Genomic DNA, 13,068 nt, shown 5'->3' on the forward strand with positions numbered 1-13,068 from the left:
ACACGTCTGCGTTGCTCTGCATGATATTTTCAAGCTGATCTGTGAACGCGGAGACGCTATAATCGTTGGCGGCGGTAAGCAACGCATTTGCGTCGGATGTTGGGGTTTCTCCACTTAATAATACATGTATTACTCCCCCATCGCCCGCAAATATTCTAGATATTGAGACTATTTCATTCAGAACACCATCCAGAAATAGAACGTACGAGGCCATATCTGTAGAAGCTATTGACCTCAGATTTAAACTCCTAAGTATTTCCAGACTGTTAAATCTTGTACGAGGAACGATGGTGTAGCCATTAAATTCACCTCCGTCTCTCACAAGCCTCTCAACATCGTCGGGGGTTAGACCCATATCAGCCATTTCAGAATTATGATGGGGGTCGTCCGACCCCTCACCACCGTGTTGAACATGTAAATTCTCGGATGCCCCATCGAGAACCTGCTGATCGTTTAGATCAGAACCTGGAACCTGTGGTTCAATTTGATTATTGATAAAAGCAGTATCTGAAGTTCCAGGTTCAATCTGTTGATTTATAAAACCATCTTCTGGAATCTCAAAAACCTGATGCGTATTTAAAACATCAGGATCTAAGACCATACTCGGCTCTGGAGGGGGCTGTGAACGGGGATCGACCATACTTATCAAGTCTGCGAATCCGTCTACATTACTTTGATTTCCATTCATGGCTCTGACAGTTTCTATCAGTATTTGCATTCCCAATTCATAATCAAATATATCAAACGTGGATTGATCGCGCCTTATAATTTTATTCGCCTGGTCACAACCAGAGTCGGAATAACGTTTTTGGGCCATTTTACCACAATATTCGGAAACACTGTGAAACCCCAAAATATTCAAATAATCAAACAATGTAAACACAATAAAACTAAACCAAAAAATATAACGAGTATAAAATATCAAAAACAAACAATATATAAAACAGCGAAAAAACTCTACAAATGAGTATAAAAACGGATTATATAAACGATGAAAAATAAAACAAATAGGTATTAAGAACATAAGTTTAAAACAACAGCAAAACAATTTATAATTAGTCACTTACCCCTGTGATTTTAAAAAGTGACCAGCTCTGTTGACAAATCAAACACAGGTATCCAGTATCCGAAATGTTTTAAATCCAATATGTCACAAAATGTTTAAAGTGTTCGAAGTCAAGTCCATAAAGTCTCTGATTTTTCTCTTTTTTAAAGATACGTCCAATGTGTTGTGGTCTGTATCCTAGCCTGTAAACAGATAAAAACACGTTATTAGGATAAATATCTAAATAAGTCATATTTGTTTAAAACTTTTTCTAATGCAGTATAAGCGTACCGTGGAGATCCGCTCTAGATCTTGCAACGACATCCAAACTTTGCCGTCGATATCCAAACTGTTAACAGATAACATCTGATATTAGAAAATATTAAAATAAAACATCTTGTTTAAAACACATGTAACAGGATTAAATAAATACACACCGGTCGGCACGAGTCACTCGGCGTCTCTTTGTTGTTCAGTCCACTCTTCTCAGCGATTTACCAGGAATAGTTAACACCAGTTTAGACAATTTCGCTGCAAGGCCAGAGATCGAATTTTTAGTTTTTAAATAATCACACAATATGTTGGAATGACCCCAGTAAAACACATATACGTACCACCAGGTTTGAGTATACCAGCTCTGCTCCATCCAAACTGATCCCGGAGATCTCTTGTCGCTCCCCAATAAAGGTTCGGTCATAAACTTTCAAAGATTACATCACACGACCCCCACACAAACACACTGATATAATATCAGCATCAGAAACATTGTGTCTGATCAGAAAATAGACTAGTTCGATAGAAAATATCGGCTTTAAGTTTAACCAGATACATCTAATATATATATATATATATATATATATATATATATGATTCTTGCACGACTTTAAAGAAACTTTTGATGTTGCAAAACTTTAGATTCAACAACACACATCGCTGTGTGACGCGCTGGGCGAGACGCACAATGGGGGCGAGAGAGAGAGAGAGATCGCTGACAGCACAGGTCCGCTTGTGAAACTACGCAGTCTAAAACTATAAACTTTATTTTTTGACAGCAATAAACATGACAGCATAGGCTTGACATAAAACACACACACAGGAATAACAACGAGCTGATTGACACATCGTAAAACACGCGCAGGATACTCGCTGTCTAAAGCCCTTGATATACGACAGTCCAGAAACTGGACAGATTGTACACCTTTTGATTGATTGTCCCGCCCCCTGTCAAAGGGGGTCATAAATCAATCAAATTTTGACAGATAGTGGTCCCATACAACTACTATAGTTTTATATAATATATATATATATATAAAATATATAATTATTTTTTTGGGCCAATGTTGCCTTTTATTGAAAGTAAGTAATGGAGAGGCGACAGGAAAGTATAGGCTGAAGAGAGGGGTATGGGATCGGCAAAGGACCTCGAGCCGGGATTGAAACTCGGGTCACCAAAAGTGCGTTTGCACCATATGTCAGAGCACTGTCCACTACACCAGTGGTTCTCAAACTGGGGTCCGGGGCCCCCAGGGGGGCCGCGAGATGGTGCCAGGGGGGCCCCAGTTTTATGACATTTTATAAAATACCTTCATTTATAATGAATTCTGTGTAATTAAACCTAAAAAAATAAGGCTACTAACCAACAGCACTACTTTGTATAACTTAATATGTTTTGTTTAATTAAAATGTTACATTTTAGAACAGTTTTTGTCATAAATTTTCTTTCGGGGGGCCGTGAAGGAATGCACTGTACCCAAGGGGGGTCACACGCGGAAAAGTTTGAGAACCACTGCACTACACCATTGGCTCCGACACGTAAATAATTTTAAATGTCTTAATATATAGTTAAATAAATTTCTCTTTTGTTTTAATGATCTACAGAAACAACACCCGTTCATCCATGTTCTCAAGTAGGATCTTAGAAATTTCCAAAAGATTCATCGAAGCAAGAAAATTTTAGTCGTAAGGTCAGTAAGGTAACACTTTTTAACAAAAGTCCCATTTGGTATTGGTTTCACTGCAAAAAAATGATTTTCAAGAAAAAGATAATAAGTCTAGTTTTTAGACCAAAAATATCAAATGTAAGTGATTTTGTGCATAAAACAAGCAAAAAAATCTGCTAATGGGGTAAGCAAAAAATCTTACTTTTTTTTAAATTCAAGAAAAATTTGCTTGTTTTATGCACCAAATTACTTAAATTACATATTTTTGGTCTAAAAACTAGATTTATTTTCTTGGGTCATTTTGCTCATCAAGAAACAGCATCTTAATTTAAGAATTTTTAGATATTTTACTGAAAACAAGACAAAAATACTAAGAATTTGGTTTCTTGAAAATCATTTTTTGCAGTGTAACTACAATGAACCAACAAAAACTAATACTTCTACGGGATTTATTCGTATCTTCGTATCTAAATTTTATAATTTGGGCAGTACAGTGGCTCAGTGGGTACTGTTGCCTCACAGCAAGGAGGACCCCAATTCGATCCCCGGCTAGGACAGGCGGTCTTTCAGTGTGAATTTTACTCAGGGACAGGTACTTGGGTGTTCCCCTACGTGGCAAAACCATGCAGGTTAGGTGAATTGGAGATGCCAAATTGTCCCTCCCCCAACGTGTGTGTGGATTAACCAGTTCTCGCCATGAACATAGCCATAAACGCTGGAATGGCGTTAAGAATAAATAAACAAAAACAATTTCCACATTTTCGAATACAGTTTTAATTAACATTAACAAAGATTAATAAATGCTGTAAATACTTTGTTTATTAATGCATTTATGCATTGAATAATGTTTATGAATGATACCTTATTGTAAAGTGCTATTGGAGCGTCACAACTTGACTTACATTTGTATTGTAGAAACAGTGTAAAATCTTAAATATGCATAACTTTTTCAAAATCTTTCTCGAGTCTTTCGAGAGTTGTGTGGCAAATCTAAGAGCTCAGATGTAACAGCAAGACTCAGCTTGATATAGTGTGAGCTTGTCCAGACACACTTCTGAATTCCCCTAGGCCATTAAATGAAGATAACACACACTGAATAAATGACTTTTACTAAACCACCCGAATAATAAAAGATTGTTTTTTGCGATCCGACTGACTAATACTGATGATTTAACTGCTTTTGAACTGGAAAAAGAGATTAAATGATTTCCAAGCTACTGTATGGGTCACATGTCAACTTTTTCATAAACAACTATAGATGTTATTGATCATAAACAGACCATCTGTAAACTTTTATCGCATGGATCATAAACAAACCAGCAAACTATAAAGAAGTTGTTTTTGTTGCTGAAAAAGTGAATTTAGAGACTGTTAAAACTGAGCTGCAACAGTACACTTTATTTGGTAGCAAAAATATTTAATAAACAACAAACACGTGACTTGTAGAAGTCATGAAGGTATTTTATGAGCGATAGCTTTCGATTCTGCAGAAATCTGCTGTTTGGATGAATGAATTATTTTACGACCTAATTTTTAAGATAAAGAATAACGTGCCTAACAATAAACCAATTACAGGTTAATTGGAAATTAATAGTAAGTAAATAGTAAACCGTAACATCTGCCATGTATCTGCCAGGATTTTAATCCTATATAATGTTTTAGGTATCAATAAAGTCCATGTTTACCATGTTAAAAACCGCAGATCATCTATTAACAGATTTTGGCTTGCTTACAAAACAACCAAAACAATGCTTTAACCCCAAACCCTTTCATTTACCAGCCCAGTCCTTTACTACACACAGTCATGTGATGGTCATCAAAAAATGTATTTCAAGTATATCAGGCTTTCAATTCGGGACGGGCCCTTCAAATGCACAATATTGGACTACAATAACTACATTATTTCAGATTCGAGTGGAAACATTGTAACCTGAAAATAACTTTGTATAGCACATATTGTTGCCTCCCTGCCCAGTTGAGTTGAATCCCTCTGCTGTTTTCCACACTTTGGATTGAAGTATTTGCTAAATGCCTAACTGTAAATGTAACCTCGGGGGATGAATCCAGCTGGTGTTTACAGTCCAGGTTTATGCACTAAAGGTACAAGAAGGTACAAAAGTTGTCACTGGGCAGTTCCCTGTACACAAAAAGGTGCATACTGGTACCTCAAAGGTACACATCTGTGCCAATATTAGGACCTTTATGGTCCTATAGGCAAATACCTTTTTGTCTGAGAGTGTGACCGGCTGTAACCTCTTCGCTGAAGGATGCTTAATAATTTTGAGCGTTCCTCATGACAGGCTGGAATGATGGTGACATGCATTCGCCCCAAGAGCAACGCGCTCCTAATGAAAGACAAGAATGTCCTGGAGTGTGCTAAACTGGCCCCGTGCCATCAGAAAACGTACAACAACGGATACCACAGAAACATGACTTTCTTAACTTTAACACATGCGTGTTTGTGCGGTGAATCAGTGAACAGAAGCGTCAGAAGGTCAAAGGAGAACCTTAAGTGTTTGTTTTGCAACGACTGCCGACACTTTTAACACAGTTTTAAGAATGCACAGTCAACTTAATCCTCAAAAGTATCTGCTTAAAAGCTGAGCATGTTTTTATGCAAAATACTCAACAAAACACCAAACATACAAAAACTAGATGAATAGAGAGTAAGGAGAGAAGTTTCAGGGAGAAATGAATGGAAAAAGGTGTCACACTTACCCATAATCCTCTTCTCTCCATTTCCCTTCTTTGCCGTTTCCCTCATGTTTCCTCTCTGTTTGCTTTTCTCTCTCGGTCGTTCCTGGCTTGTGTTTCTCCTGGAGTTTTGAAACTTTTCCCGTTTTGCGCCGTGCAGTCGGAGAGCTGTCAGGTGTGACTGACCCAACACGTCTTTTCACTTTCTCATTCCCAGCTCGGCCACTCCCTCTTCTCAACAGACTGCTGGCAGTCCTCCCCTCCTTCTCTCTGGGCGTGACTCCTCACTCCATTTTGAGAGAGATCGGTAGCTCTCCCCTCCCCCTCTGACTTCCTTAAGGGCAGGGAGGGAATCCTCGCACCCGTATCCACACGTACCCGCACACCTTTTAGTAACCCTTATAAAAACTGTCATGCAATGTCCCGGCTGCATGTCTCCTCCCAAAAACCTAAAAAGAAGAACTTTTATGTACTTCTATAGTTTGACAAGGAACCAAAGTTCAAAAGCATTAACAATGAAAATTTGGGAAGAAAACGTTCTTAAGTAATAAAAAGTAAAACAACTCTACTGAAAAATCCAGCTAAGACCAGCATAAGCTGGTAGCTGGTTTAAGGTGGCAGTAGCTGGTTTAAGTATCTTGGTCCTCCTTTCTGACCAGCTAAGTCCAGCTAGACCAGCATAAAAAGTGACCAAAACACAGTTGGACCAGCATAAAAAGTGACCAAAACACAGTTAGACCAGCATAAAAAGTGACCAAACACAGTTAGACCAGCTAATAAAGTGACCAAAACACAGTTAGACCAGCATAAAAAGTGACCAAACACAGTTAGACCAGCAAAAAAAGTGACCAAAACACAGTTAGACCAGCATAAAAAGTGACCAAGCACAGTTAGACCAGCATAAAAAGTGTCCAAAACACAGTTAGACCAGTTAAAAAAGTGACCAAACACAGTTAGACCAGCATAAAAAGTGACCAAAACACAGTTAGACCAGCTAAAAAGGTGACCAAAACACAGTTAGACCAGTTAGAAAAGTGACCAAACACAGTTAGACCAGCTAAAAAGGTGACCAAAACACAGTTAGACCAGCTAAAAAGGTGACCAAAACACATTTACACCAGTTAAAAAAGTGACCACACACAGTTAGACCAGCTAATAAAGTGACCAAAACACAGTTAGACCAGCATAAAAAGTGACCAAACACAGTTAGACCAGCTAACAAAGTGACCAAAACACATTTAGACCAGTTAAAAAAGTGACCAAACACAGTTAGACCAGCTAAAAAGGTGACCAAAACACAGTTAAACCAGCTTAAAAAGTGACCAAACACAGTTAGACCAGCATAAAAAGTGACCAAACACAGTTAGACCAGCATAAAAAGTGACCAAACACAGTTAGACCAGCATAAAAAGTGACCAAACACAGTTAGACCAGCATAAAAAGTGACCAAAACACAGCTAGACCAGTTTAAAAAGTGACCAAACACAGTTAGATCAGCATAAAAAGTGACCAAACACAGTTAGACCAGCATAAAAAGTGACCAAAACACAGTTAGACCAGCATAAAAAGTGACCAAACACAGTTAGACCAGCATAAAAAGTGACCAAACACAGTTAGACCAGCCCTAAAAGTGACCTAAACACATTTAGCCCATTTTAAAAATTGACCTAAACACATTTAGACCATCATAAAAAGTGACCAAAACACAGTTAGACCAGCATAAAAAGTGACCAAAACACAGTTAGACCAGCATAAAAAGTGACCAAAACATAGTTAGATCAGCATAAAAAGTGACCAAACACAGTTAGACCAGCATAAAAAGTGACCAAAGACAGTTAGACCAGCATAAAAAGTGACCAAAACACAGTTAGACCAGCATAAAAAGTGACCAAAACACAGTTAGACCAGCATAAAAAGTGTCCAAAACACAGTTAGACCAGTTAAAAAAGTGACCAAACACAGTTAGACCAGCATAAAAAGTGACCAAAACACAGTTAGACCAGCTAAAAAGGTGACCAAAACACAGTTAGACCAGTTAGAAAAGTGACCAAACACAGTTAGACCAGCTAAAAAGGTGACCAAAACACAGTTAGACCAGCTAAAAAGGTGACCAAAACACATTTACACCAGTTAAAAAAGTGACCAAACACAGTTAGACCAGCATAAAAAGTGACCAAAACACAGTTAGACCAGCATAAAAAGTGACCAAACACAGTTAGACCAGCTAATAAAGTGACCAAAACACATTTAGACCAGTTAAAAAAGTGACCAAACACAGTTAGACCAGCTAAAAAGGTGACCAAAACACAGTTAGACCAGCATAAAAAGTGACCAAACACAGTTAGACCAGCATAAAAAGTGACCAAACACAGTTAGACCAGCATAAAAAGTGACCAAACACAGTTAGACCAGCATAAAAAGTGACCAAAACACAGCTAGACCAGTTTAAAAAGTGACCAAACACAGTTAGATCAGCATAAAAAGTGACCAAACACAGTTAGACCAGCATAAAAAGTGACCAAAACACAGTTAGATCAGCATAAAAAGTGACCAAACACAGTTAGACCAGCATAAAAAGTGACCAAACACAGTTAGACCAGCATAAAAAGTGACCAAAACACAGTTAGACCAGTTTAAAAAGTGACCAAACACAGTTAGATCAGCATAAAAAGTGACCAAACACAGTTAGACCAGCATAAAAAGTGACCGAAACACAGTTAGACCAGCATAAAAAGTGACCAAACACAGTTAGATCAGCTAAAAAAGTGACCAAAACACAGTTAGACCAGCTTAAAAAGTGACCAAGCACAGTTAGATCAGCTTAAAAAAATGACAAAAACACAGTTAGACCAGCATAAAAAATGACCAAACACAGTTAGACCAGCATAAAAAGTGACCAAAACACAGTTAGACCAGTTTAAAAAGTGACCACACACAGTTAGACCAGCAAAAAAAGTGACCAAAACATAGTTAGAGCAGCATAAAAAGTGACCAAACACAGTTAGACCAGCTAAAAAAAGTGACCAAAACACATTTAGACCAGCTTAAAAAGTGACCAAACACAGTTAGACCATCATAAAGTGTCCAAACACAGTTAGACCAGCATAAAAAGTGACCAAAACACAGTTGGACCAGCATAAAAAGTGACCAAACACAGTTAGACCAGCATAAAGTGCCCAAAACACAGTTAGACCAGCTTAAAAAGTGATCAAAACACAGTTAGACCAGCTCAAAAAGTGACCAAAACACAGTTAGACCAGCATAAAAAGTGACCAAACACAGTTAGACCAGCATAAAAAGTGACCAAGCACAGTTAGACCAGCATAAAAAGTGACCAAACACAGTTAGATCTGCATAAAAAGTGACCAAAACACAGTTAGACCAGCAAAAAAAGTGACCAAAACATAGTTAGAGCAGCATAAAAAGTGACCAAACACAGTTAGACCAGCTAGAAAAGTGACCAAAACACATTTAGACCAGTTAAAAAAGTGACCAAAACACATTTAGACCAGTTAAAAAAGTGACCAAACACAGTTAGACCAGCTAAAAAAGTGACCAAAACACAGTTAGACCAGCTAAAAAAGTGACCAAAACACAGTTAGACCAGCTTAAAAAGTGACCAAACACAGTTAGACCATCATAAAGTGAACAAAACACAGTTAGACCAGCATAAAAAGTGACCAAAACACAGTTGGACCAGCATAAAAAGTGACCAAACACAGTTAGACCAGCATAAAGTGACCAAAACACAGTTAGACCAGCATAAAAAGTGACCAAACACAGTTAGACAAGCATAAAAAGTGACCAAAACACAGTTAGACCAGCATAAAAAGTGAACAGAAAACGTTTGGTTCAGCATAAAAAGTGACCAAAACACATTTAGACCAGCATAAAAAGTGACCAAACACAGTTAGACCAGCTAAAAAGTAGGGCTGCACGATTAATCGTTTTTAAACCGAAATCGCGATGTGAATGGATGCGATTTTCGAATCGCAAGAAATGCGATTATTTCGATTCAAAACTATTAAATATAACAATCATCTAGTACGCAGTTTTTGACAGTTCGCTTCATGCGCATTTTACGTTTGATGCAGTTTAGACCAATAGAGTGCATGAACACTGAGGCGCTGACTACACGTCATCACACCATTTGGAAAACATGAGCGCGAGCAGCAGTTCAACTCCTCAACAAAGTGTACGGCCATATGATTTCCGCGATGCGGAAAACACGGACAGAATCGCGAAATGCATACAAATGGAATTAACTGCACAACGCGGAATGTCATGAAGTTGGCAGATTTTGGATTCAGTCATTTTAAAAACGCATTATAACTCATTAACCGGCAAATGAAAGGACAGAAATGCGCGAAAACATTTCCCTTTTGTGTAATGTTGGACTTAAAGAAAGGTGTATATACGTCCGTTTCTCGTCATGCATCGCAAACAATGACAAACGCCTCATCAGACTATAAGCAGATTTCATTAAAGCCCGGAACACAGCAGACGAAACAGGTACATTATAATTTCTTGCACGCGCACATCTGCACCGCTTTACAGGCATGAGGGTTCATGAAGCGCGCACACAGAGAGCAGTCAGCACACGCGTGATCACTAAACTTAAGTTTTCTTTCTTGTCTAAGTGAACATAAACAGCTGGATGTTTATCAGTAGGCTATATTGAAGCAGAGCAGTTTAGCTGTCTTGTGTCTTAAAGTGACAGTAACCTGGTGCTTTCTGTGTCAGAAATGTTTATTACACACCAAAAATTAAAATCACTCCTTACTCTTAACTGAACAAGCTTCTGCAGCTCCACATTTAAAATCCTACAGTGAGGACTGTGCAGTGTTTTATTTGTATTTTTTGCTTATGTTAAATCATAGATTCTAATAACTAACATATTTACATTTATTACAGATGCCTGAAAAGTAAAACAAGATGAGTATAGTCTTATGATTAAAAGAAAAACTAAACATTTGCTTGTCAGATGCATTGTTGTAGTGACAGCCAAAATACATTGGCCTATATGTTATTTTAAATAAAACTTTCAAAAAAATTTTTTTAAATTGTATTTTTTTTAATGTTCTTAGATTAAAAAAAAAGTTTGTCTGCAGAATAGCAAAGTCCTGCAGACAACTTTGTACAATGTTTAAGAGGTTTTAAATAAACAGTAGCACAGCATCTTTCTTTGGTGCTATTAAAACCACCACAACAAACCTGGATGTACCTCTTTTATTATATACTAATGAATCGCACTTTAAATCGCGAATCGCAATTTTGAGCAGAAAAATCGCAATTAGATTTTTTCTCCGAATCGTGCAGCCCTACTAAAAAGTAACCAAAACACAGTTAGACCAGCTTAAAAAGTGTCCAAACACAGTTAGACCAGCATAAAAAGTGACCAAAACACAGTTAGAGCAGCATAAAAAGTGACCAAACACAGTTAGACCAGTTAAAAAAGTGACCAAACACAGTTAGACCAGTTAAAAAAGTGACCAAAACACAGTTAGACCAGCTTAAAAAGTGACCAAAAACAGTTAGACCAGCATAAAAAGTGACCAAAACACAGTTAGACCAGCATAAAAAGTGACCAAAACACAGTTGGACCAGCATAAAAAGTGACCAAAACACATTTAGACCAGCATAAAAAGTGACCAAACACAGTTAGACCAGCATAAAAAGTGACCAAACACAGTTAGACCAGCATTAAGTGACCAAAACACAGTTAGACCAGCATAAAAAGTGACCAAACACAGTTAGACCAGCATAAAAAGTGACCAAAACACAGTTAGACCAGCATAAAAAGTGACCAAAGCAGTTAAACCAGCTTAAAAAGTGACCAAAGCACAGTTAGACCAGCTTAAAAAGTGACCAAATCACAGCTAGACCATTTTAAAAGTGACCAAAACACAGCTAGACCAGTTTAAAAAGTGACCAAAACACGGTTAGACCAGCTTAAAAAGTGACCAAAACACGGTTAGACCAGCTTAAAAAGTGACCAAAACACAGTTGGACTAGCTTCAAAAGTTACCAAAACACAGTAAGACCAGCTTTAAAAGTGACCAAAACACAGTTAGACCAGCATAAAAAGTGACCAAAACATAGTTAGACCAGCATAAAAAGTGACCAAAACACGGTTAGACCAGCTTAAAAAGTGACCAAAACACAGTTGGACTAGCTTCAAAAGTTACCAAAACACAGTAAGACCAGCTTTAAAAGTGACCAAAACACAGTTAGACCAGCATAAAAAGTGACCAAAACATAGTTAGACCAGCATAAAAAGTGACCAAAACACGGTTAGACCAGCTTAAAAAGTGACCAAAACACGGTTAGACCAGCTTAAAAAGTGACCAAAACACAGTTGGACTAGCTTCAAAAGTTACCAAAACACAGTAAGACCAGCTTTAAAAGTGACCAAAACACAGTTAGACCAGCTAAAAACGTAACCGAAACACAGCTAGACCAGCTAAAAAAGTAACCGAAACACAGCTAGACCATCTTAAAAAGTGACCAAAATACAGTTAAACCAGCTTGCTGTTTTTATGCTGGTTTTACCTGGATTTTTCAGTAGGGAATGCAAAAATGTTACGGCTTTATTTTATATGCAAAAACTCATTTTATTCTCAAAAACTAGCCCGTTATTGTCCAAAAATGAGTCAATACTTTAGGGTGTGTGTCTGTTTAAGTGCATAAGTGTGTAATTGGTGTGTATGATGTATATGAACACACCCACACCTGTAGTTTATTTTAAGGCCTCTTTCTATTCACTACTGTACGCTGCAATGTTTGTTCTTGAACGTGAGGAAGACTCACAGAAGTTCAATGTGTCAGCGGGTTTGAGTTGTAAATCTCGGATGTGTTCACACACACACACACACACACACACACACACACACACACGCACACACACGCACACACACGCACACACACACAGCGCTCTGTAACAGCTCTTAGCATCTGCGGCCATTTTTCTTTCAGCAGCTTTTGAATTCGAAGAAAGATATAAATCACTGCTGGACAGATGAGAGCAACAGAAGCAGACAGAAATGCTCTCCACATAAAACAAGCCCAAAAACAATCCACCCGCTTTGAATTCACATTCTGTGCCAGTATCTGGAGAGATATCGGGAGGGGCCGATTTCACAAACTCACTTTACGAGTCTGTGAAATATGTGAAGGATCGTGTCTTACGCCCTGAGAAACTCCTCTTATCTGGGCTCAGTAATAGATATTAGCATTTCAAGTGTGGGCAGTTAGATTTCCTCAAAAGAAATTGAGAATGTGAACTTTATTCCTACTTGTAAACTTCTTAAACTACACTGTAAAACACAAAAGTTGGATCAACTTTAAAATATTACTTCAATTGATAACACATAAAAATTAATTTTTTCA

General features: G+C 37.8%; 1 protein-coding gene and 1 long non-coding RNA gene across 2 annotated transcripts in view; both read right to left on the reverse strand.

Moving 5' to 3' along the window:
• Positions 1-6,014, reverse strand: part of LOC129414523 (clustered mitochondria protein homolog) — a 46,174-nt gene extending 40,160 nt beyond the window's left edge. The window contains exon 1 of the mRNA XM_055168591.2: positions 5,704-6,014. Within this exon, the coding sequence (XP_055024566.2) occupies positions 5,704-5,749 (46 nt within the window). The 5' untranslated portion in view covers positions 5,750-6,014. The remainder of the gene's footprint in view (positions 1-5,703) is intronic.
• LOC141363859 (uncharacterized) lies at positions 114-1,515 on the reverse strand. The gene is made up of 3 exons (XR_012369448.1): positions 1,483-1,515; positions 1,337-1,394; positions 114-1,248 (listed from the first exon to the last, which is right to left on the reverse strand). It is a non-coding gene; the product is annotated as an uncharacterized lncRNA (long non-coding RNA).
• Positions 6,015-13,068: the final 7,054 nt, after the last annotated feature.

The sequence above is a fragment of the Misgurnus anguillicaudatus genome, chromosome 5 (genome assembly GCF_027580225.2).
Source record: "Misgurnus anguillicaudatus chromosome 5, ASM2758022v2, whole genome shotgun sequence".
Classification (NCBI taxonomy): domain Eukaryota; kingdom Metazoa; phylum Chordata; class Actinopteri; order Cypriniformes; family Cobitidae; genus Misgurnus; species Misgurnus anguillicaudatus.